The sequence below is a fragment of the Hypanus sabinus genome, chromosome 6, assembly GCF_030144855.1.
Source record: "Hypanus sabinus isolate sHypSab1 chromosome 6, sHypSab1.hap1, whole genome shotgun sequence".
NCBI lineage: Eukaryota > Metazoa > Chordata > Chondrichthyes > Myliobatiformes > Dasyatidae > Hypanus > Hypanus sabinus.
In genome coordinates, this window is record NC_082711.1 from 17,444,855 (window position 1) to 17,471,352 (window position 26,498).

The window sequence follows — 26,498 nt, forward strand, 5'->3', positions numbered from 1 at the left end:
CGTTTCAAAGCACTTCTTTAATTTGGCCTACTTAAACGATTACTTAATGCCAGTTGATGTTGATTATATTTATATAAATTGGTATATTTGGTTACATTTTATTCTGTACAATGTTTGTCTTTTCTAATGATTTTTAATTTTGACTCTATTTTTATGACAGTATTGATTTATCTTTACAATCTATGTAAAGCACTTTGAGCTTGCATCTTAATGTATGATAAATAAAGTTATTATTATAATTATTAAGATTTTAGAAGAGATTCTGCCGACACTGGAAATCTTGAGCAACACACACAATGTGCTGGAGGATCTCAGCAGGTCAGGCCGCATCTAAAATGCCCATCTAAGGCAATCCCATTTGCCCAAATTTGCTCCGTAAAACTTTCCTATCCATGTACCTCCCCAAGTGACTTAGAAATGTTGTTACTACACATACATGCCTTGATGACTTCCTCTGGCAGCTCCTTCCGTAAATGCTCCACCCCTTTCGGTTCTGTTGTCAGCCTTTGACCTCCCACCTTAAACCTATGCCCTCGAGTCTACAAACCCCGACCCTGGGGAAGGACGGTACACACACATACACAAAAGGAACTCAGCAGGTCAGGCAGCATATATGGAGGGGGATAAACTCTCAACATTTTGGTCCACAACCCTTCATCCGGACTGGAATCTTCCCCCTTCCAGTGCTGCGCTAGTTAAGGTGTGACACACAATAGAAAAACAACATTCAACAGTAACCAACACAAAATGCTGAGGGAGCTCAGCAGGGAGGCCGAATCTATGGAGCAGAATAAACAGGTGACATTTCCCATGCTGGAGGGTCGCAGCCTGAAATATCTGTTTATTTTCCTCCGTAGATGCTGCTTGACCCGCCGAGTTCCTCCAACATTGTAGGAATCCTTTTCCTTGGCATGTTTCTGTAGCTATGGTTACAGTGCAAGTGGACTAAAAGGCAATTCACAGAGATCCTGATGTTCAGCTGGTCGACGAGCCTTTCTTGGGAATGTCAGGGGGACCCAATCAGTTCCTCCTCACTGATTCCCCCTGTCCCCATCTCCGTTGCGGGTCACCACACATTACAGATCTAATAACAGAGCCATTAATGATGGTTGGCTCCTGAGAGAATTGAAAGTTCTCGATGTGTCACGGGGCTGGGGGCACAGACACCAACAACCAATCAGCAGGCAGGGACTGAGCATCCATAACGGAATGATAAATGTGTCATCGTTGATGCAGTCACAGGGCCCGGCCGGTCAGAGGTTGAAAATATAATTGAGGTGGCTGGTACTTGTACTTCTATGTAATATTTTACCAAATAACTGTGGAGGAACAGCGGCCAACATTGTGCCCAAGTACCCAACCCCCATCACCCCACTGACTGCAAAGCAATCGATTTGTAATTGGTTTACCTCCATTACCTTGTTGAGAACTCACTGTAACCTGTGTTTCAACTGCTGCTCCCCACACCGGCCCTTTATTTGATTTTTCATTTCGAGATACGGCCCACAGAGTTGCACTGTCTGGCGACGCACCGATTTTAATCCTAACCCACTCACGGCAGGGCTTACAATGAACCCAGTAACTGGTACACCTTTGGGCTGGTGGTGGAACCTGGGGCAGCCAGAGCAAACCCACATGGTTCACAGGGAGAAGGTACCCGCCTGCTTACAGGGGACGCCGGAATCGAACTCTGAACTGCGACGCCCTAAGCTTTTGCTGTTTTGAACGCCCTACCGTGTCCTTGCCCTCCTCTTGTCATTTGCGGTGAAAATCTTCTCCAAAGGCTTGATAAGGCGATTCCCTTGATTAGCCTTCTTGGCCCTATCCAATGTCAGCAATGCTTTAGATTACAACATAGAACAGTATAGCACGGTACAGGCCCGGTGGCCTACGATTAAGTTCCAACCTTTTAACCTACTCTAAAGTCAGTCTAACTCTTCTCTCCCACGTAGCCCTCCATTTTGCTATCTCCCATGTGCCTACCTATCTAAGAGTCTCATAGCTGCCTCTAATGTATTTGCCTCTACCACTCCACCCTCCCCAAAAACATGTCCCACACACCCACCACTCTCATGGAATAGTCAATATAGCACAGAGCGTTGACATTTGGTCCATTGAGTCCATAATAGCTATCAACAATAGTTGGGCCGAAGGGCCTACTTCTGTATGGTACAACCTTCTGACTATGGCTTATAATGCTTAAAGGAATTGACCCTCACCAATTTCTGTAGCTGCACCATGGAAATCCTGGCACATCACTGCTGGGCAAGGCAACTGCTCTGCCAGTGACCCCTCAGAGCCGCAGAGAGCTGTGGATGCCGCTCAGCAGCAAATCACAGAAATCCGTCATTCTCTGCAGACCATCTCTATACGTCTTGCTGTCTCAGTAGTGCAGCCCGCCTAATCAAAAACCCAGACGTTGTCTCCACTGTCCCCTTCAGATACAAAGCACGTAACCCCAGGCTTCTATCCCACCGTTGTAAGACTATTTGAATGGACCTGTCAAATGACAAGATGGACTCCTGACCTCACCATCTACCTTGTCATGGCCTCATACCTTATTGTCTGCCTGCACTGCTCTCTCTGTGTAACTGTAACACTTTATTCTGTGTTCTGTTTTTGACTTTCCTTTGCGTTTATTTATTGAGATATAGTGCGGAACAGACCCTTCCGGCTCTTCGAGCTGCGCTGCCCAGCACCACAGATTTAACCCTAGCCTAATCACGAGACAATTTACAATGGCCAATTAATCTACCAATTGGTACGTCTTTAGACTATGGGAGTAAACTAAGATTTTCACTGTACCTCAGTACATTTGTGGCCGGCTGGTGGCACAGTGGCATCAGTGCCGGACTTCAGAGCGAAGGCTCCCGAGTTCGAATCCAGCCAGCTCCATCACGATGGTGCCCCGATGACTCCACTCGAAGTTAAGGGCTTTCTTCTTCTTCTTCTTCTTCTTCAGTACATTTGACAGTAATAAACCGATTACCAGGAGTGGTGGGGGGTGGGCTTCTTGTTGTTTTACTACTTTTAGTGGTCTGTCGTGTAGCTTTCTATGTTGTTCATGCAAGAATGCGAGGAGACATTTGCGGGCTGCCCCCTGCACACCCTTGATTGTGTTGGTTGCTAATGCATTTCATTTCACGTTTCGATGTACACGTGACAAATAAACGAATGTGAATCCACCCATTCCCTCTTTGTCACTGGTTGAGGGGTGGGGCCAGTAATTTGTTCCCTCATTGGCTGAGTTGCCACATAATTAACCAATAAGAAGTTGGAGGTGGCCATTATGAGAGTCCTGGCGAGGGGAGCTGAGGCTTCAGCAAGCATGCACCAGTGAGTAACAGGTAGGAGTCAGGTCTTCTCCACAGACGCTGCCTGACCTGCTGAGTTCCACCAGCCTTGTGTGTTTGCTCCTCTGGATTTCCAGCATCTGCAGAGCCTCTTGTGTTTATGATTGTCTTTAACCTTTGATGATGTTGATAAAATGGCAGAACGGGGGAGGAGGAGGATTTGGGGAGATTAAGTTTAGCTTTACTTGTCACTGTATTTTTTGTGTACATGTGATAATCTTGACTCCTGAATCTGCCGTTTGTCCAGGTACTGAACCTCTTCCTGGCTCTGCTCCTGAGCTCGTTCAGTGCGGACAACCTCAGCTCTCCGGATGAGGATGGCGAGATGAACAACATTCAGATGGCCTTTGCCAGGATCCACCGGGGCATCCGCTTCGTCTGGGACGCCATTGTGGAGTTCTTCCAGAACCTGCGCAAGAGCTCGGACCCCGCCATGGAAGGGAAGACCATGATGGAGCTGCCGGCCTACGTCTTCAACCACGCCGGCAGTGAGAAGATGAAGGAGGCCGAGCGCAGGGATGGCAACGGCACGGCCGGCGGGGTCGGGAATAACGGCACCACGGTGGGCAACAGGAGCGAGGACTTGGCGGCCGAGACCCTGCTGAGTGAGTGCGTCCCCATCGCCGTGATCGAGCCCGAGCTGGACACCTGCGAAGACGAGGAACAGAGCACCTTCGCTGAGGTAGCTGTCAGCGGGCAGGTAAGGACGTGGCTGCTACTGCCACTGGTTCCTTCCAACCCATGGGTTGTAACATGGGTTCCTGTGTTACCAAAGGGTGCAGAGTGGGCTGAGAAGTGGCAGATGAGTTCAAACTAGGAAAGTGTGAAGTGATTCACTTTGGAAGGTCAAACTTGAAGACAGAGCACAGGGTCAGTGGTGGCCTTCTTAGCAGTGTGGGGGAACAGAGGGTCCTTGGGGTCCAAGTCCCACAGAGTTGCTGCACAAGATGAGAGAATGGTTAAGAAGGCATATTGAGTGTTGGCCTTCGTTAGTCTGGGGACTGAGTTCAAGTGCCATGAGGTAATGTTGCAGCTCTATAAAACCCTGGTTAGACCCCACTTGGAGTATTGTGTCCAGCTCTGGTCACCTCATTATAGGAAGGACATGGAAGCTTTAGGGAGATTAACCAGGATGCTGCCTGGATTAGAGAGCATGTTGAATAGGGATAGGTTGAGTGAACTAGAGTTTTAGAGAAAAGGAGGATGAGAGGTGACGATAGAGGTGTGTACGATGATGAGACCTGGATAGAGTGGTTAGCCAGAGACTTTTTCCCAGAGTGGCAGTGACTAATACAAGAAAACTTACTTCTTAGGTGATTGGAGAAAAGTATAGGCTGCATATCAGAGGTTTGTTCATACAAAGAGTGGTAAGTATGTGGAACACCTCACCAAGGGTGGTGATAAAGGCAGATTCATGAGGGAAATTTAAGAGACTCTTAGGAATCTGGGTGAAAGGAAAATGGAGGGAAAAGTGAGGATGATCTTGAAGTAGGTTAAAGAGTCAGCACTGCAGTGTGGGCTGAAGGGCCTGTATTGTGCTGTAATGTTCTATGTTCATGCTCTGGGTAGGAGGAGGTGTCATACACTGACTATATCTCCGGGTTAGGGAGAGGCCTGGAATGGTTACCTCACTATACGTTCCTTCTTACTCAAGGGACGTGGATATTGCCTATATCGTCCATTGCCAATTCCCAGCTGATAGCCACCCATCTTGGCAGATCTTGAGCCACAAAATGGCCAGGCTGGTAGTGCTGGTACTTTTCCCTCCCTGATATAACCATATAACAATTACAGCACGAAAACAGGCCATCTCAGCCCTTCTCGTCCGTGCCGTCTAGTGAAGCTGACAGATTTTTATGTCAATCCCACACTTCCATGAACCCCACTCCTGGGACTCTCATTTTCAAGTCCAAATTTACTCAGCTGCTTGAATTTAACACCCCTGCGTGACAGAGTGAGATTGCAGCTCTGGTCTCTGCATCAACTGCTCAGTAACGTTCAGTTCTATGAAGCTCCTAAATGTGTACTCACAGCCTGATCCCTACAATTGGTGAAGGCTGTGATGTTGCTTCTGCATTGACGTCTAGAGCAGGGGTTCTTATCCTTTTTTAAATTGGACCCCTGTGGCAGTCTGGTGAAGCCTATGGACCCCTTCACAGAATAATGTATTTAAATATATAAAATAAATAGGATGACATTATACTGGAATTACAGTATCAAGGTATTAAAAAACAAATTTCTGATATACAGTAGTAATATATATGTTTCTTTATTAGCGCATTAGATAACACATTATTAACACATTAAATAGTGATGAGTGTGCTGTAAGCAATGACAGAGGCCAAGTCTTTACGTATATTTAAGGCAGAGGTTGATACATTCTTGATTAGACTGGGCATGAAGGGATATGGAGAGAAGGAAGGAGATTGGGGCTGAGGGGAAAATTGGATGAAATGACAGAACAGAGCAGACCCAATGGGCCGAATGGCACAATTCTGCTCCTATATCTTATGGTCTTATGGATATTTTGAGATATTTGTGACAACTGTAATTTGCTATGAAAATATCTGCGATTTCTATTGGTGACAAAGTCACGGGTATTGCTAATACTACTGTGGTTTGTTACCCATTTGTAATTGAAGGAAATGCTAAATTTCAGTTCAGGGTTAGTGAAAATAAAGCTGTAAATGTTTTCCCATCCAAGTTCACGGCCTCCCTGGAATCTATATAAAGATCCCCGCGGTTTCGACCCCAGGCTAAGAACCCCTGGTCTAGAACATGAGTTCAAATCCTACATGGTATTTGAATTAATTAAAGAAGTTTTCAGAACACTTAATGGTGATGAACAGATAAGGAACAGGAACAGGTCTCAACCAAACATCCCACATCAACTTTGCAATTGACTACGATGGTCACAGAGTTGTGTTGTTACACGACACAGAAGTAAGCCCTTTGGCCCGAATTGTCTGTCCCGACGTGAGCCATTTGCCTAGGTTTGGCCCAGACCTTAAACTAAAGATTAACGATTACTGTACCTCTATTTGTCACATGTGCATCGGAAAACAAAACGTTCATCATTTGAGTAAACACAGTCTGAGGTTGTGCTGGGGGACAGCCCACAAATGTCACCATGTTTACAGGGCACCCACAGTTTACAAACCCTGACCCGTGTGGCTTTGCAATGTGGGAGGAAACCCACATAGTCACGGGGAGAACGTGGAAAAGTCTGACCAAACCTTTCCTTGCCATGTAACTGCCCAAATGCCTTTACAACATTGTAACTGTACCCACCTCTAGCACCTACACACCACCCTCTGTGTGAAACAGTCGCCCCTCGGGTCGCAATTGCATCTTGCCCCTTTCACCTTCTGATCGTAGACTCTCCTGCCCTGTGGGAAAGATCCAACTTATCTATGATTTTAGAAACAGCGTGAGTTCACCCCTCAACCTTTTGTATCACAGGAAAAACAGTCCCAGCTTATCCAGTCTCTTCTAACTCAAGCCCTCCAGTCCCAGTAACATCCTTATGAATCTTTCTAAGGTTGATTTTTTACTGTCAAAGTACGCATGTGTAATACAGCTCTGACATTTGTCCACTCTGGATAGCCAATCTCTGAATTTAAACCTCTGCTGCATTGCGGCCATGAGAAAGGCTTCAGGAGTAAACCCCGAGGAAGAAATGTGGAGCCAGGGTCCCTAAGTTTACAGCTTCTCTCTGGCAACCTCTGCGACGACACTGGTGCCAAGCTGTATCGGCGGTTGCCCTTCCCTCGGACTACATGGAGAGGGGGAACCCGCTGCGTGGGCAACAGCCGGTTCTTCAAATCTTCCCAGCCAGGCTTGACTACCAGCCTGTTCCAGAACAGCTGTCCATCTTAGTCAGAAATAAAACAGGGAAGTGTGGAATTTAAGTCCACCAGAGGTGCAAACCCATGATCCCCAGGGATCAATAGCTGCCTCCCAGATAGCCATGGAATACAGGAAGACCATGGGCGCTGGTGAAAGAAAAGACATCAACTCCCCTCCAATCGGCATGGAAAAGAAACAGAACTTGCAGACCCCAAAGTCCCCCCCACAGCTACGACAAAAATCCTCTACACATACCAATCCCTGACCCCCTCACTCGCACCCTTTCCAGATTACCGAGACCCTCCCTAGAGCCGGATGACCAGGACTGCAGACCATGCTCTAAGTCTGGCCTCGCCATATATTTTGTAGGAGTTGGAACATGACGTCTCACCCCTTGTTCCTCAGTGTCTTACTGACGATGGCCAGTGTGCCAAACATCTTTGTCACCACTCTGTCCAGGTGCAGGGAGCGATGGCCCCTGCTACTTATCATGCAAATCAGTCGTGATTGATCTATCTGATTCTCTTGTCCATCCCACTTGATTTCTCTGTTATTGAAACTGCCAGGTTGGGATGGCAAGTTAGTGTAACAGTTAGCTTAGTGCTAATATGGTGCCAGTGGCCCGGGTTCATTTCCTGCTGCTGTCTCTAAGGAGCTTATACGTTCTCCCTGTGGCTAAATGGGTTTTCCCCCGGGTGCTCCTGTTTCCTCCCACATTCCAAAGACATACCGGTTAGAAGATTAACTGGTCAATTGGGTGAGCATGAGGTCTTTGGACTGGAGGGGCTGTGTCTCTAGATGAAAGTAAATGAAAGAAAACCCAATTGGTTGACAACTACTCCGAGGGAAGGAGTTCTGCCACCGTTGTCCACTCTGGGCTCTACAGAAGGGCCTGACAAGGCAGTGGCCAGAAAGGTAGCTCATCAAAGGGACTGGACAGCCAATGCTGGTCTTGTCTGGGCTATTCACGGCCTGAATATAAATGGACGATGAGGCAGCAGCTCGTCCGATCTCACCTGGTCTGGCTCCGAGCCTGCTCACGTGGCTGACTCTTAAATTGCATACTCCTGTTTTATTTCTGACTAAGGTGGACAGCTGTTCTGGAGTAGGCTGGTAGTCAAATGATTTGAGAGAACTAATGGTGACTAAGCACCCGAGAAGGAAGAGCTGGAGTTTGTAGATTAGCCCCTCAAAGCTCTCCTTCAGTGAGTTTGCAGGTGGTCTGATCCATTTTGTTACCCAACCCTCGAGCGAACACAGCGGGCAACAATGGCTGGCCCAGATCCTGAAGGATGAACAAAGCGAGGGTGTATTCCCGAGATAAAGCTGAACGAAACAAAGGGCGTTGAAATTGGTTTAGTATTGTGACAGGTACTGATCTTATTAGATTGTTTAGTAAGGTTATGGGGAGAAGGCAAGAGGATGGGGTTGTGAAGGAATGGTGAGGCAGACTCAATGGCCTAACTCTGCTCCTCTGTCCGAGATACAGTGACGAGCTCGTTCTGCACACCGAATCATTACACAGTGCATGGAAGTAGAAGGTAATACACTAACAATGCAGAGCGAGGTGTGACAGTACAGAGAGAGTGCAGTGTAGGTAGACAAGAAAGTGCAAGATCATAGGCAGATAGATTGTGAGGTCAGGAGCCCAGAAACTTTTTACAGCTAATACCAGTTGTCATAATTTTAAGGTGATCGAAGGAAAGTTTGGGGGGAATGTGAGAGAATTTTTTTTTCCACAGAATGGTGTGTGCCAGGAGAGATGATAGAGGCAGATACGTTAGGAACACATAAGAGACTCTTTGATAAGACATGGATGAAAGAAAAATGAAGGGCTATGTGGCAGGGAGAAGCTAGTTTGATCTAGGGTAAAGGGTTAGCATGACTGTGGGCTGAAGGGCCTGTACTGCGCTGTACAGTATAGCTGTTAGCATAATGTTTTACAGCGCCGGTGATCGTGGTTCTATTCCCGTCACTGTCTGTAAAGAGTTTGTATGTTCATCCCATAGTGTGGGTTTCCTCCCACATTATAAAGGTGGGTTAGAGTTAGTGAACCGTGGGCATATTACGTTAACGCCGGAAGCGTGGTGACAGTCACGGGCTGCCCCAGCGCTGGTCGTAGACACAAACGAATTATTTCACTGATGTGCAAAGTCAAGCTAAAACTCATTTTCTTGTAGCCATTTACAGAAAAATAAAGAAATGCAAAGGAATTCATGAAAAACCACACAGAAGAAATTTTGATCAACAACAAACACATACATGTGACAAAGCTAATACTAACGGTAGTAGTCCTATAATTGAGCGCCACGTTAGTGCGATGCGATTACAGCTCAGCCCGTGGAGTTCAGAGTTCAATCCTGGCATCCTCTGTATGTCCTCCCCATGGGATGCGTGAGTTTTCCCAGGTGCTCCGGGTTCCTCCCACGGTCAAACGGCATACCGGGTAGGTTAATTGTGAATTGTGCCATGATTAAAGGTTCAATTGAGGTTGTCGTGGGTTTGCTTGGGCAGTGCTGTTCCAAGGGCCAGAAGGGCCTACTCTGTGAGGTGTGGCTAAATTAAAAAACAATGGGTAGAATCTGCCCTTGAGCCTGATGGAATGTGACTTCAAATTATTTCTCAGCTGCACCTCTGGAGGTATTGGGGTCCCTAAAAGATGAAAGACCATATGTTGAAAAAAAAATGCTTTAGATCTATCCAAGCATCCGAAAGTTGTCACTGCAGGTCTGGTATTCCTTCCGATCTGTTTCACATCCGGAGAGCGCGAGGGGACCCGTCTCCTGGTCGGCTGACTGACTTGCAACTGCCGAGCAGGCTGTTGATTGAAGAGCAATTAGGAAGGCTGTGTCTTTGTAAACAGGACGGGTCGTAGTCAGCCAGGCAAATGTTTGCACACTTCGGGGGCAACGCAGAGCCACGCAGCTGTGCTTTCACCCTGACAGTGGCAGAACGTGAGGGGTTCTATGAACAGAGGTGACCTGGCAGGTTGCACACTGACTGATCGAAGTGTTGGTGAGAGTGGAGATTCGCCTGTAAACTGAGTTTAACGTGAATTTAAGAGTTTGGAAGCTCATATGCCATTAGAAGGAGGAGTCACCATGGAACAACTGAATTACCTCAACCTTCCTAACAGGTTGTACTGTGACCGCTCGAGTCGAGTCCTCGCGGGCTGCAGAGTGGATTTCCTCAATGGAGAGTCCCTGTGCGTGATTTTGTTTAACATGACGAGGCTTGACTGATCGGGGTCAGGGTCCAGTGGCATGAAATGGAAGACGACTGAGGCCCCTTCACTGCTACACTCTTCCCCCGCCTTTGTCATCACCTTCCACCAGCTCCAGCTCCACTGCTGAGGTCCTGTAGTGTGGAATCTGCCCCTTGCCCTTACCACCAGGGGTGACCCTATCAGGAGCTAAGCTCCAGACGGCATTGCTCCTGGGATCTTAGGGACTCACGAGCCTCTGCCCCACAGCAAGGAGAAGGCTTACTGAATCAGAACTGGGTTTAATATCACCGGCAAATGTGGTGACAGTTGTTAACTTTGCAGCAGCAGAACAAAGCTGTACATGATAAATAAACAAAACAAAACTGAATTACAGTGTATTAAATATATTACAGGATATTCATATATAGGTATATTAAATAGTTAAATTAAGATAAGTAGTGCAAAAAAAAACCCCAGACATTTTTTTAAAAAAGTATTGAGTTAGTGTTCAATCACAAACTAGAGAAAATCTGCAGATGCTGGAAATCCAAACAACACACAAAATGCTGGAGGAGCTCAGCAGGCCAGGCAGCATCGATGGAAAAGAGTAAGTAGTCCTGATGAAGGGTCTTGGCCCAAAATGTCGACTGTTTACTCTTTTCCATAGATGCCTGACCCGCTGAATTCCTCCAGCAGTTTGTGTGTAGTGAGGGAGTGTTCTCGGGTTCAATCTCCATTTAGGAATCGGATGACAGAGGGGAAGAAGCTGTTCCTGAATCGCTGAGTGAGTGCCTTCAGGGTTCTGTACCTCCTACCTGATGGTAACAGTGAGAAAAGGGCATGACCTGGCTGACGGGAGTCCTTGATAATGGAAGCCGCTTTTCTGATTCCTGGTTTCAATTTGACAATTGGCAGAAGTGCACACATCATCAATTCTAATGGGTTTATCCAGTGAGTCTGATGGCTTCCCCTGATCAAAGGTGAGTAGCATGGATCAATGAGGTGGAAGGTGTGTTCCCAAGAGAGAGATGTGAAGCATTGCTTCAGATTCAGGTTCATTTATTTATCACATGTACTCTGAAACATACAGTGGAATGCGGTAGCAACCTCAGGATGTGTCGGGGGCAGCCCATTATCAGCACACATTCTTGCAGCAACATAGCATACCCACAATATTCATCAGAACAACAGCAGTCAAACACACCCCTTTATACACACACACACACACACCCACCCCACCACAGGACAGGCTGGGCCTCCATACTCAATCGGGCTCTCAGTTTCATGGACATTGGCCTCCAGTTTTCCCAGTGAACTTGTAGACTCACAAACCCAAGGTTTTGTATATCAGGCCTCACCTTCTGGACTCCCAAAAGGTTTTGATTTTCTGAATCGACCCCAGGGCTTGTCAATGAGGTGATCCTGAACTCCAGCCTCGTCAATGATGGACCCCAAACTCCATACTCCCTGACTCGTGGGTGACCGGCCTTCGTGCCTCCTACTTGCACAGATCCTGGTGGGCGATCCCTTCGGGGGGCTCAAGGATCGAGGATCACGTTTATTTCCCACATGCATTTACTTATATTAGGAATTTGCTGTGGAGTGCTTGCACGACACACAACAAAAGCAGCAACATTCAACAAAGAATAACAAATTGCATGAAAATAAAGTTCAAGATTAAAGTACAGATATGGAATAAAATATGTATAAACACATAAATACCAACATGTGTTTACACTGTAAACAGTGTGGTTTAAAGTACAGTGACAGAGTTAATAGAGAAGGGTGGGGGTTAACTAGAATGGTCGATCAGATTAACTGCCTGGGGGAAGACACTTCTAGATGGCATGAAGTTTTTTTATTCTAATAACCCTATAGCGCTTTCCAGAAGGGAGCTTTTGGAAAAGGCAGTTAACAGGGTGGGTAGTGTCTCTAGTGATTTTTTTTCCTGGACATGTACAAATCCAGCGGTGATGATAGACTGCAACCTTTTCTGCTCTCCTGACCCTGGGGCCCTCCACTCCCTGCTCTTGCAGGTCTTTGTCCGTTGCACTTGCTGGCCCGACATCAATCCATGGATGTGCACCATGCCCGCCGTGCAGGGCGAGCACGATCTGGAAGGAGAAAGGAGACAACGTTAAAGCATGTCACACTTGGGGAACTGAGGGAGCCCAGGGAAGACCATAATGTGTAGGAACAGAAGTAGACCATTCAGCCCATCAACTCTACTCTGCCATTCCATCTCAGCTGATTTGTTCTCCCTCTTAAGCACATTCTCCTGCCTTCTCCCCGTAACCTTTGATGCCCCTAAGAATCAAGAATCTATCAACCTCTGCTTTCAATATAGCTAATGGCTTTTCCTCCACATCTCCCTGTGGCAATGAATTCCCTCTGGCTGAAGAATTTCCTGACGAGAAGGGAAGAGTGAGGATGTTTGGAGCCCCAGGGCAGAGCAATCCCTGAGTACCTCCAGCACGGCGGTATCAATATTTTCTTGGGACTATGAGGCATTTGGGGCCTGTGGGGTACTGGGTGGGGAAGTGCTGAACCATGACCTTATTGCAAGGAGGAGCAGGCTCGAGGAGGAGTGTCCACTCCCACTTCTGTTCCTCAAGTTCTTTCTCAGCAAGTGGCTGTCTGTGATGTGGAGCTCACTGAGTGAAGTGAAGTGCAGCCAATACTTGACTCGGTACTCAACCCGGGTACGGTGCAACTCTGTAAGGCTGGTGGCAGAGGAAGTAATGGAGCGTCTCCTTCAGGGGTCGGTAGCTTTGACGTAGGCTGAGTGGCCTCCTTTCCGATTGCATCATTTGGTGGTTCCGTGACAGACAGAGGGGGAGAGGTATCCAGGATGTGGATTCATTGTCCTGGTCTGGATAGGTTTGCTCAGTGCCACACCAAACGGCAGCTGTGTAATTCAAGAACTGACAGATGCTTTCAGCCACACTTGCTCACATGAATGGGAGCAGCGGCAGGTGAAACCCTGCAGGGTCGACAGGAAACGGCTCCTTCAGCCAGGTTCTCCTCCTCGGAAAATCGTTTTCTTTCCATCTATGTGTTTTGCAGCGGTAAGCAGCTTCGGCAAAAGAGTTGTGGACACAGCTCAGCATGTCACTGAAACCAGCCTCCCCTCTATGGACTGTCTGTGATTCTCGCTGCCTCAGTAAAGCAGCCCGCCCCTCCGGGATATTCCGCCTTGTCACTTCAGTTATAAACGCCTGAAAGCACGTACCCATATCAGATCAGCTGGTTGATGGTGTCACAGCAACGTCAGGAAGACCAAAGAATTGATTGTGAACTTCAGAAAGGGTAAGAGGAGGGAACACACACCCATCCTCATCGAGGGATCAGGAGTGGAAAGTTCTGATCTCAAATTCCTGGGTGTCACCATCTCTGAGGATCTATCCTGGGCCCAGCGTATCAATGCAATTACAAAGAAGGCATGGCATTGGCTATATTTCATTAGGAGTTTGAGGAGACAAACCAAAGACACTAACAAATTTCTATAGAAGTACCATGGAAAGTATTCTAACTGGCTGTATCACCGTCTGGTCTGGGAGGGGACACTGCACAGGGTCGAAATAAGCTGCAGAAAGTCGTAAACTCAGCCAGCTCCATCATGGGCACTCGCATCCCCAGCATCCAGGACATCTTCAAGGAGCGATGCCTCAAAAAAGGGGCATCCGTCATTAAGACCCCAATCACCCAGGACATGCCCTTGTCTCACTGCTACCATCAGGGAGGAGGTACAGGAGCCTAAAAGCACACACTCAATGATTCAGGAACAGCTTCCTGCCCTCTGCCATCCAATTTCTGAACGGACGTAGAACCCATGAACACGACCTCTCTCCTTTCTCCTCTCTCTTTTTGCACGATTTAACGTTTTTAATCTGCGTGTAATTTACAGTTTTTATTATTATGTATTGCAATGTACAGCTGCCACATAGCAACAAATTTACAACATATGCTGGTGATTTTAAACCCTGGTTGTGACTCTGATTCACCCAACTCACAGACATTTATTAGACAATTCACTAATTCCCTAGTTCAATAATTTGGACTCTTGACCTCACAATCTACCTCATTATGATCTTGCACTTTATCATTTACCTGCTCTGGTCTTTCTATGTCGCTGTTACACTTTATTCTGCATTGTTGTACCTTGTTCTACCTCATGCATTGTACAATGATCTGATCTGATTTGATATTCTCATTTAAAGTAAAGTAAAATTGGATAGGTATTTGGACAGAAAAGGAATGCAGGGTTATGGGCTGAGTGCGGGTCGATGGGACTAAGTGAGAGTAAGCGTTCGGCACGGACTAGAAGGGCCGAGATGGCCTGTTTCCATGCTGTAATTGTTATATGGTTATATCTGTATGAACAGTCTGCAAGACAAGCTCTTCACTGTATCTCAGCACATGTGACACTACAAGTCGATACTGATACACTTGGAGTATCGGGTCCAGTTCTGGCGACCACACTACAGCAAGGGCCTTGGGGCTTTGGTGAGGATTTACCTGGCCACCCCCAGATCAGAGAGTATTAGGTACAAGGAGTGAGGTAGGATAAATCCTGGAGTGTTTTCTCCAGAGTGTCAGAGGCTGAAGAGATGATCCTACAGAAATATACAAAGTCATGAGGCATAAATAGGAGATATAATCAGAGCCATTTTTCCCAGGATGTGAACTCCTCGTAAAAGTTGTGAGGTATGCCCACATGAGATGTCCACATCTCCTCAGGCAGTGTGTGGCAGATATCACCCACTCTCTCTGTGGGGAAGGAAAAGCCCTTAAATGCTCTCTCCACAGTGGTGCCTGCCCACCAATATCTGCCCCACACATCTCCTTTGAAATGACCCCTTCTCACCTTGAATGTATGCTCTTTGGTATCAGACATTTCAACCCTGGAAAACTTGCTGCCTGTTTACTCTGTCTATGCCTCGCATAATCTCTATCAGATCTCCCCTCAGCCTCCGCCACTCCAGAAAAAACACTCAAGTTTGTCCAATCTCTCGTTATAGCACATGTCCTGTAATCCAAGCAGCATCTTGGTAAATGTCCTGCACCCTTTCCAAAGTCTTGACATCCTTTCTATAATGGGGCATCCAGGGCTGTGCACAATACTCCAGATGTGGCCTAACTAGGGTTTTATAAAGCTGCAATGCAACTTCCTGCGCTTTGAACTCAATGCCTCAACTAAAAAAGGCAAACATGCCAAATGCCTTCTTAACCTCCCTATCAACCTGTGTAGCCACTTCCAGGGAGCTATGAACTTGGACCCCAAGATCCCTCTGCTCACCAACACTGTTAAAGATCTTGCTTTCTCTTTACACCTGACCTACCAAGGTGTAATACTTCACATTTGGCCATGAGTTTAACATCTGCCATTTCTCCATCTATCAACCTCTGCTTTAACTATACCCAATAACTTGGCCTCCACAGCTGTGTATGGCTTTGTTTCTGCAGGTTCAATACAGTCTGGCTAAAGATACTCTTCCTATCTCAGTTATAAAGAGGTGTCCTTCTATTGTGAAGCTGTGCCCTCTGGTCCTAGACTCTTCCACTCTAGGAAGCATCCAATCTGTCCTGCCCTTTCAATATTGGATAGGTTTTCAATGAGATTCCACTTCATTCTTCTAAACTCCGGTGAATACAGGCCCAGAATGATCAACCACTCCTCATACGTTAACCCTTTCATTTCTGAGATCATTTGGTCCTCTGTGCCTTGGCAATTCACTTGCCCATCTAGATGCTCCAGCACCCACTCAGGCACACCCCCTGGGCACAGTTGCCACTAGATCAGGAGAAAAATTGCTGGCCTACATTCAAAGGTTTCCATTTATTAGCTATAAATACATTTGAAGATGAGGCATGGGTCCGTTCGAGGTGGGAAAGGATCTGATGTTATCGCCAAGGCAACATCCAACCAGAGACACCGATCCTGTTGCCAAGTCCGGCACTTTTATTTTTATTCGTCCAAATGAAGGCCAGTTGGTGCAGGGTTACTGAATAATAAAAAGGAGCAGCATTCCATCCAAGTCAAAGTGGGGTGAATTAAGCCTGTGTGAAAGCATGTGTTTGGCGTAACAGTCATGGCTGCCTTCGAAATTCCTGACGACGGCTGCCTTCCCCTGTTGGTGGAATCTGGCTGGGTGCCACTATTCTGTCCATCGCAGTGCAGTACATAAACAAGATTCCAGAGGATTACCATCTCGGGATTGAATTTGGGCCGGAATTTGTGTGGTGCCCGGTAGCACAGGCACAGATCCTCTGTTATATCACTCACTCAGCCTCCAGTTCTGGTCTCCACATTATAGGAGGAGTGTGGTCTCGTTGGAGAGGGTGCAGAGGAGATTCATCTGGACGCTGCCGCGATTATTGGGATTAAGAAGCTTCTAGAAAAATACAGAAGCAGCTATCCACAGTTAACTGGAAATTCACTGAATAATACCGCACATATAGGTAATTATATAAAAATATAAGCAAGCATAGGAAAGTTAAACTATAAGGGAAATACAAGTAACATAAGGATTCTGCACTCCAATCCAACACTGCTTGTTGAAGTACCTGACCAGATTCCTCTTAAATGCCTCCACCATCTCTTATGGAAGCTCATTCCAAATATGGAGGACGACGGTCCTGGTGCAGGTCAATGTGAGTAGGCAGTTTAAATGGTTCACTACAGACTAGACGTGAGAAGGGCCTGTTTCTGTGCTATACTTTTCCACGCCTCTGTGTCAACGTCTCTTGGTGTGAAAATTTTGCCCCTCAGATTCCCCTTTAAGCCTCCTCCCTCTCACCTTCAAACAAAGCCCTCTATTTTTAAATTCCTCTGCTAAAGGAAATAAACTCTAGCTATCAACTGTGTCTGTGAACACAGAACATTACAGCGCAGTACAGGCCCTTCAGCCCACAACATTGCGCTGACCACGTAACCTTCTCCAAGATCAATCTAACCCTTCCCTCCTACCGAACTCTCCATTCTTCCATCATCCATCTGCCTTTCTAAAAGTTTCTTAAATGAATTGAACTGACTTTATTTCTTACACCCTTCACATACATGAGGAGTAAAAATCTTTACGTTATGTCTCCATCTAAATATGCAATGTGCAATCATAGTAATTTATAATAAATAAACACAGTTTATTACAGTCAGTGTAATATAGAGTACACTCAAATCAGCGTGAGTTCATCAGTCTGATGGCCTGGTGGAAGAAGCTGTCCCGGAGCCCGTTGGTCCTGGCTTTTGTGCTGCAGTACTGTTTCCCAGATGGTAACAGCTGGAACAGTTTGTGGTTGGGGTGACTTGGGTCCCCGATGATCCTTTCGGCCCTTTTTACACACCTGCCCTTGTAATTGTCCTGAATAATGGGAAGTTCACATCTACAGATGTACTGGGCTGTCTGCACCATTCTCTGCAGAGTCCTGTGATTGAGGAAGATACAGTTCCCACACCAGGCAGTGACGCAGCCAGTCAGGATGCTCTCAGTTGTGCCCCTGTAGAAAGTTCTCAGGATCTGGGTCCCATACCAAGCTTCCTCAATCCGAATGTATCTGCCAAGGTACCGCCACCCTCATAAATGTTATATTCTCAGTCTGAAGGGTGCTTGTGGACATCCGGTCCCGGAGGAATGATGAAAGGTAGATGAGGGAAGAGAGGGAGCACCACATTGATCAAGATCCATTGGCAGTCTGATGTTTGGGAATGTAAAAGTGGAGTCAGCACTCAGTGGAGAAAAGCTGTCTGCTGGAAGCTCACCAAACTGTCCTGGAACAAAGTCGCACGACAGGACTGTGGGGAACGCTGCTGATTTTATTCAACACACACAAAGTACCGCACAATCCTGTGTGGCTGTGTGCTCTGAGAATTTGCCACTTGGGTGCCGTGGTGAGCATGATGCTATTACGGCTCCGGGCATTTCGGGGTTCATTCTGTAAGGGGTCTCTATGTCCTTGCTGTGGAATGTGGGTTTCCTCTGGGTGCTCTGGTTTCTGCTCACAGTTCCAAAGACGAGCTGGGTAGGTAAATTGTCCCGTGGTTAGGCTAGGGTTAATCAGGGTTGTCTTGATTCGAAGGGCTGGAAGGCCTTACTCTGGGCTGTATTGTTAAATAAAAAAAGCACTGGAGGAACTCAACAGGTCAGGCAGCATCTATGGATGGAAGTGAACTCTGGGCCTCGAACTCCATGTACCTAGGGGCCGGTGGCCCCTGTGCCTCTTGTCTGCTTAGAAGTCCAAATTTAGAATCCGATATATGATTGTAGATGTCCCTTGTCACACGTCCACGTCACTGACCTTCGAGTGCAGAGCAGAGTCCCAGACCTCCAGGGAACACTGTGGCAGTAAAAGAGCTTTGGATAGATGGCATTGAAGTTATTTGGAGGAAGCACCTAGAGATTATACATATAAAATTCTAAAGGGATTGGACAGGCTAGATGCAGGAAGGTTGTTTCCGATGTTGGGGAAGTCCAGAACGAGGGGTCACAGTTTAAGGATAAAGGGGAAGCATTTTAGGACCGAGATGAGGAAAAACTTCTTCACACAGAGAGTGGTGAATCTGTGAAATTCTCTGCCACAGGAAACAGTTGAGGCTGGTTCATTGGCTATATTTAAGAGGAAGTTAGATATGGCCCTTGTGGCTAAAGGGATCAGGGGTATGGAGAGAAAGCAGGTACAGGGTTCTGAGTTGGATGATCAGCCATGATCATACTGAATGGCGGTGCAGGCTCAAAGGGCCGAATGGCCTACTCCTGCACCTATTTTCTATGTTTCTATACAGCTGACCACACACGCTTGTAGGGGTCTTTCAATAATTGTTATTATGTTGTTTGTGCTTTTGAAAGAACAAATTCCGATTGATTTGTCCAGTTGGTGAGGGAGGTTAATTCACAGAGTACCATGATACTGCTTGCTGGGACACCTGTGTGAGGATCATAACATCCCAAAGAATAAAGCATCTTCCAGAAGCACACGAGATTCTGCGAATGCTGGAAATCCTCAGTGGCACCACACAAAGTGTTGGAGGGGCTCAGCAGGTCAGGCTGCATGTATGGAGTGGAGGAAGCTGCCGATGTTTCTGGCCGAGGTGCAAGGAGGGGGGAGAATAATAGGTGAGGGCGAAGGTGGCTGGCAGAGGGGAGATAACGTGAGAAGCTGGAAGGAGTTAGGTGGAGGTGGTAAAGGGCTGAAGAAGAAAGAGTCCGATAGTGGAGAGTGTGGACCATGTCCTATTGTCAGTAGGCCATGGACAAAGGGAAGGAGGTAGTGAACGAGAGGGAGGTGATGAGGAGGACATGAGGGAGGGGTAGGTGCAGAGAAGGGATGGAATGGGGTAAATCAAGAAAGTGTGGGGGGAGGGTGGAATAGAGGTTTCCCCCTTGCCTGAGTAGGATCCATAGCAAGGTCCTGATTGTTAGCGAGGCTTCATGGGAGGCCTGGGATCAAAAGTTAAAATGGAGAGCAAGCCGAGTATTTTTAGTAACATTGCAGAGTGTTCCAGGGACAAGTGGACAACCATAAAAGGGAAGGTTTACTTCCTTTGATAACCCTTGGCGGAGCAAACACCTTCTTTGGTTGAGCCCTGGGGATTTCTTGGCAGGAACTGCATATGATAGTGTGAGTTGTCAAACGGCGTGAACATTGTCAGACCAGGAGGAATGACTTGGTTCAAAGCCATGCTTCAGAGGAAGAAAAGGCTTCTGCTGATAATATGATGCCTTCCTGTTCCTGGCCTTTGCTTGACTCTTCATTGGGTTCCCAATTAGCTTTCTGGCTGGTCGACGGCATTGTGCATGAAGTCAAATTAACACTTGCTCCTGGTGGTCAGTATCAACTTTCAGTCCTGCCTCTGCCTGACTTTCACTGAGTGTAAAGGCTATATGAGTTGTCCTCGGGCTCCCAGGTTGGGGCCTCAAGGGAAAACTCAAACAGTGTTCCAGGGATGATTATTTGTCAAGCAACCTCTCTACATCTGGGGCCATAAGACTAAGGAGCAGGATTAATCCATTCAGCTGATCATGTCTGCTCCACCATTCAATCATGGCTGATTTATTATTTCTCTCAACCCCATTGTCCTGCCTTCTATCTGTAAACTTTGACAACCTGACTAATCGAGAACCTATTGACCGCTGCTTTAAAAATACACAATCACTTGACCTCCACAGCTGTTTGTGGTAATGAATTCCACAGATTCACTACCCCCTGGCTAAAGAAATTCCTCCTCATCTCTGTTCTAAAAGTAAGTCCTTCTATTCTGAGGCTGTGCTCTCAGGTCCTAGGGTCTCCCACTATATGAAACATCCTCTCCACATCCAACCTATCTAGGCCTTTCAATGTTCAACAGGTTTCAATTAAAACTCCCCCTCAGTCTTCTAAACTCCAGCAAGTGCAGGCCCAGAGCCATCAAACACTTCTCATACATTAACCCTTTCCTTCTCAGGATAATTATTGTGAATCTTGTCTGCACACTCCTCAATGCCAGTGCATCCGTTCTGAGATTTCGGGCCCAAGACTGCTCATGATACTCCAAATGTGGTATGACCAATGCTTTATAAAGCCTCAGATCACATCCTTGTACTTATATTCTAGTCCCCTCGAAAAGAATTTGAATTTTCTCACCATTCAGAAAATAGCCTTTGCCTTTATTCCTTCTACCAAACTGCATGATCCTACACTTCCCTCAACTCTATTCCATCTGACATTTCTTTGCTCATTCACCCAATCTGTTCAAGTCTTTCTGTAGACTCCCTGCTTCCTCAACACTACCTGCCCCTCCACCCATCTTTGCATCATCTGCAAACTTGGCCACAAAGCCACCATTTCTGTCATCCATATCGGTTAACATATAATGTATACCGACCCCCTGCAGAACACCACTTGTCACTACCAGCCAGAATAGGCCTCCCTTATCCCCACTCTTTGCCTCCTGATAGTCAGCCAATCTTCTATCCACACTGGTCTTTTTCTTCTTTATACCATGGGCTCTTAAATTGTTAAACAGCCTCATGTGCGGCAGTTTGTCAAAGGCCTTCTGAAAATCCAAGTAAACAACATCCACTGACTCCCCTTTGTCTATTCTGCCTGTTACTTCCACAAAGAATTCCAACAGATTTGTCAGGCAAGATTTCCCCCTAAGGAAACCATGCTGACTCTTCCCTATTTTATCATATACCTCCAAGTACGCCGAAACCTTATCTTTAGTAGTAGACTCTTAACAGCTTCCCAACCACTGAGGTTGGGCTATGCTTTCCTTTCTTCTGCTTCCCCCCCCCCCCTTAAAGAGTTGAATGTTATTTGCAATTTTCCAGTCCTCCAGAACGATTCCAGAATGGTCTCCACAGCCACCTGGGGAAATGAATTCCACAGATTCACCTCCCTCTAGCTAAAGAAATTCCTCCTCGTCTCCATTCTAAATGGACATCCGTCTATTCTGACATTGTGCTCTCTGGTCCTAGACTCCCCCACTACAGGAAACATCCTCTCCACATCCACTCTATCTAGGCCTTCCGGCATTCAATGAAATCTCCCCTCATTCTTCTAAATTTCAGTGAGCACAGGCCTAGAGCCATCAAATGCTCCTCGTACAATAACCCTTTCATTCCTGGAATCATTCAGGTGAACTTCCTTTGAACCCCTTCCAAAATCAGCATATCCTTTTAAGATAAGGGGCCCAAAACTGTGCACAATAGTCCGTGAGGCCTCACCAGTGCCTTATAGAATCTCAGCATTACATCCTTGCTTTTATATTCTAGTCCTCGAAATGAATGCTAACATTGCATTTGCTTTCCTCACTACCGACTCAACCTGCAAATTAACCTTTAGGGAATCCTGCACAAGGACTCCCAAGCCCCTTTGCGCCTTGGAGTTTTGAATTTTCTGCCCTTTAGAAAACAGTCTGCACTTTTATTCCTTCTACAAAAATGCATGACCATACACTTGCTGCCACTTTTCTTTGCCTATTCTCCTAAACCGTGCAAGTGCTTCAGCAGCTTCTGTGCTTCTTCAACATTACCTGCCCCTCCACCAATCTCCATATCGTCTGCAGACTTGGTCACAAAGCCCTATATTCTGTCATCCAAACTATTGACATGTAATGTAAAAAGGATCACTCCCAATGCAGACCCATGTGGAACACCACTAGTCACCGGCAACCAAACAGAAAAGGCTCCCTTTATTGCCGCTCTTTGCCTCCTGCCAATCAGCCACTGCTCTATCCATGCTAGAATCTTTCCTGTAACACCATGGGCTCTTAACTTGCTAAGCAGCCTCAAATGCAGCATCTTGTCAAAGGCCTTCTGAAAATCCAAGTGCACAATATCCACCGACTCTTCTTTATCTATCCTGCTATGGTGTGTACATGTAAATGACAAGGAACTTGAAGTTGAAGTGAACAGCCAGCGTGGATGGTCAGAACCTTTTACCCCATGGTAGGGTTATCAAATACACTAAGGTGAGAGGAGAGAGCCTTAAAGGGGATCTGAGTGGAAAGTATGGCTTGTACAGCTGTAGCATCTCCTCATTCTTGTATTCGTTTCCCTGACAAATGAAAGCAAGTGTGCTCAACGCTTCCTTCATCAGATGTCAGGTGAATAGAAGGCACAAAGTGGCCAGCAGAACCTACAAGCGGAGACTGAGAAAATTTATGAGGATGTGACTAGAACCTGAGAATCCAAGTTATAGGGAAAGCTTGAATAGTTTGAGACTTTATTCCCTAGAATTTAAGAGAAAGAGGGTTGACTTGACAAAGGTACACAACGTTATGAGTGTTATAGACAGGGTCAATGCAAGTAGGCTTTTTCCGCCGAGGTTTGTTTGCTTGTTGTGTGCCGTATCGTTTGATGTGAGTGATCGTGGTCTTTCCATGGCCATGATTGTTCTTGGCAAATTTTACTACAGGAGTGCTTTGCCTTCTTCTGGGCAGTGTCTTTACAAGACGGGTGACCCCAGCCATTATCAATACTCTTCAGGGATTGTCTGCCTGGTGTCAGCGGTCATATAATCAGAACTTGTGATATGCACTGAGGTTAGGTGGCACTAAAACTAGAGGCCATAGGTTTAAATGTGAAAGGTGAAGTATTTGATGGGAATCTGAGGGGGAATTTCTCCACTGAGAGAGTGGCGTAAGTGTGGAACAAGCTGCCTGTGGAAGTAATGGATGTGGATTCTATTCCAATATTTAAGAGAAGTTTGGGAGGGACATGGAGGGCTGTGGTCCAGGTGCGGGTCAATGGGACTGAACAGAATAACAGTTCAGTATGGACTAGATGGGCCGAAGGGCCTGTTTCAGTGCTGTAGTGTTCTATAACCAAGAATACCAGGACTGTAATGCTATCCACTGCCCATCAACATGGTGTTCTCAGTTTATGAAGTTTGGGGACTGCGCGCCGTCTTGCTGGGCCTTTCCTGCAAATCAATGGCTGGAGGAATGTCCATCTCTTTAACTGCAGCCAGTTCATAGTGTTGCTGTGGCAACGCCTTACAGTGCTCACATTAAATGTTTACTGTAATCACACTTGGTCCTTGTCCTCCAGTGGAAAATCATTACAAGTCCACTTAAGGCTCTTGTAACAATTAGACATCTCCAGCCAGGTAATTGGTGTAATTGAAGGCCTGTGCAATCAGCAGCCACCGAGGCTTGCTTGGGTCCCTGTCTCTGAGAGACTCTGCTGTCATGGCTCTGTAATCCCTCAGGTAGGTTTTGTAGAGATACCACTGAATCGTAGTCCTGCTACACACAGAAGGAGGCCACTTTGGTGCTTTACTTTTAAAAGTTTTGTATTTAGAGATACAGCTCAGTAACAGGTCCTTCAGGACCACCAGGCCCACACCACCTAATTAACCTACTAACCCACACGTCTTTGGACTATGGGAGGAAACCGGAGCACCTGGAGGAGACCCACGTGGTCACAGGGAAAATGTATGTAAGCTCTGGGATGTGCTGGGACCCATTACCAGGGATGGAACCTGGGGTCATCAGGTGTTCTGGGTTTTTTAACGTCAAGGACTCTCACTCAGCCAGAGTTAATGAGGCCATGGCTTGTGTCCCAGCAGCGCTGGTCCATGGTCACACCACCTGATCCACAGCCATCTGGAGGCTCGCTCAGCAGCCTCTGTGACGGTCCCAATGGCTCTTTTCTTTGCAGCCCCCGTAATGCCAAGGAGAGCACGGAAAATCCAACTTGCCTGTCTTTGGTATGTAGGAGAAACCCTGCAGTCACAGACATCATCTGAGGTCAGGAACAAATGCCATGTTGGCATTCGTTTCAAGAGGTCTTGAATACGAGAGCAGGGATGTGATGCTGAAGCTTTATAAGGCACTGGTGAGGTCTCACCTTGAGTATTGTGAACAGATTTGGGCCCCTCATCTTAGAAAAGATGTGCTGGCATTGGAGAGGGTCCACAGGAGGTTCACAAGGATGATTCTGGGAATGAAAGGTTTTTCATGTGAGAAATGTGTGATCTCTCTGGGTCTGTACTCGCTGGAATTTAGAAAGATGAGAGGGGATCTCATTGAAATCTTTTGAATGTTGAAAGGCCTAGACAGAGTAGATGTGGAAAGGGTGTTTCCCATGGTGGGAGAGTCTAGGACAAGAGGGCACAGCCTCAGGATAGACAGGTGTCCATTTAAAACAGAGATGTAAAGACTTTTCTTTAGCCAGAGGGTGGTGAATTTGTGGAATTTATTACCACAGGCATCTGTGGAGGCCAGGTCATTGGGGGTATTTAAGGCAGAGATTGATAGGATCTTGATTGGACATGGCATCAAAGGTTATGGGGAGAAGGCCGGGGAGTGGGGCTGAGGAGGGAAAAGAAGGATCAGCCATTATTGAATGGTGGAGCAGAATTGATGGGCCAAATGGCCTAATTCTGCTCCCGTGTGTTATGGCCATGATTCTTGGACTCTTTTCTCTTCAAGCAACATTCCTTCTTAATTTTTTACAGCTGTGCGGGCCCCATTTCTCTGAGTGGGAAATTTTCACCCAGCCTGAGAACTTTAAATGTTTCAAAGTTTAGAAAATTCCATCTATGTGGCAACAATGGCTATGTGTGTGGGGGCATTTCAGTTACTGCGAGGCCGTGTACCCCCGCAGCTTAGCGTGATCAGTGCTCCCAAGTGTCATTGCAATTCCCTTCTGACTGACCCTGTCTCACTCCCGCCCAACCACGAGCCCTGCCAAGCCCCTATTTCTTATGCCTACCTCTTTAAATCTGCACCTATTGGCCTTTCAAACACTTGTAAATGGGACGTTTGACACAACATTCTAGAGGAACTCAACAAGTCAATGGAGGGGAATGAGCAGTTGAGCCAAGACCTCTCATCAGGACTGGAAAGGGAGAATCTGTCAGGGCCATCTATTGTGTCTGGTGCACTTGCTGTGACTTCCTCTACATTAGTGAGATCTGACACAAATTAGGCAGCTGCTTTGATGAAGTTGTATAAGATGTTGGTGAGGCCAAACTTGGAGTACAGTCAGCCCTCCTTATCCGCGAATTCCACATCCGCAAATTCGACCAACTGCGAATCGCGAAAACCCGGAAGTGCTCTTCCAGCGCTTGTTGTTCGAGCATGTACAGACCTTTTTTCTTGTCATTATTCCCTAAACAATGCAGTATAACAACTACTTTACATAGCATTTACATTGTATTAGTTGTTATAGGTAATCTAGAGATGATATAAAGTATACTGGAGGACGTGTGTGGGTTATCATGGATCGGGATCGAAAAAATCGGAAGTTCTCTTACTAAGTAAGTCGGAACAGGTACATCTGGTAATATTTAGTGTCAGTTATCAAACACTTGCATTCGTATATAGTATATATTTTAACTTTCTATGCATATAAAACACTTAAGAACATATGTTTCAGCGCCGGGCTTGTGACAGATCGCTATGGAGTGCGCTCTCCACCGTGCTGGGTTGATGTGGAGGATCAAAAACCCAAAACCCAATAATTAAACCACTGCGTTGCTTAGTAATAATTGTAGCTTTCATCGGGGCAGGGCCTTTCACATGCTCCATTAAAATTGTTCCAATTGTTGACCGACTGTAGCCTAACGCTTTTCCAACGACCGATGGCATTTCACCTCTTTCCCAT

At 46.5% G+C, this 26,498-nt stretch overlaps 1 protein-coding gene across 1 annotated transcript in view; it reads left to right on the forward strand.

Annotated features, from left to right (window-relative positions):
* Positions 1 to 26,498, forward strand: part of scn5lab (sodium channel, voltage gated, type V-like, alpha b) — a 672,977-nt gene that overhangs the window by 530,760 nt on the left and 115,719 nt on the right. The window contains exon 18 of the mRNA XM_059971792.1: positions 3,601 to 4,053. Within this exon, the coding sequence (XP_059827775.1) occupies positions 3,601 to 4,053 (453 nt within the window). The remainder of the gene's footprint in view (positions 1 to 3,600; positions 4,054 to 26,498) is intronic.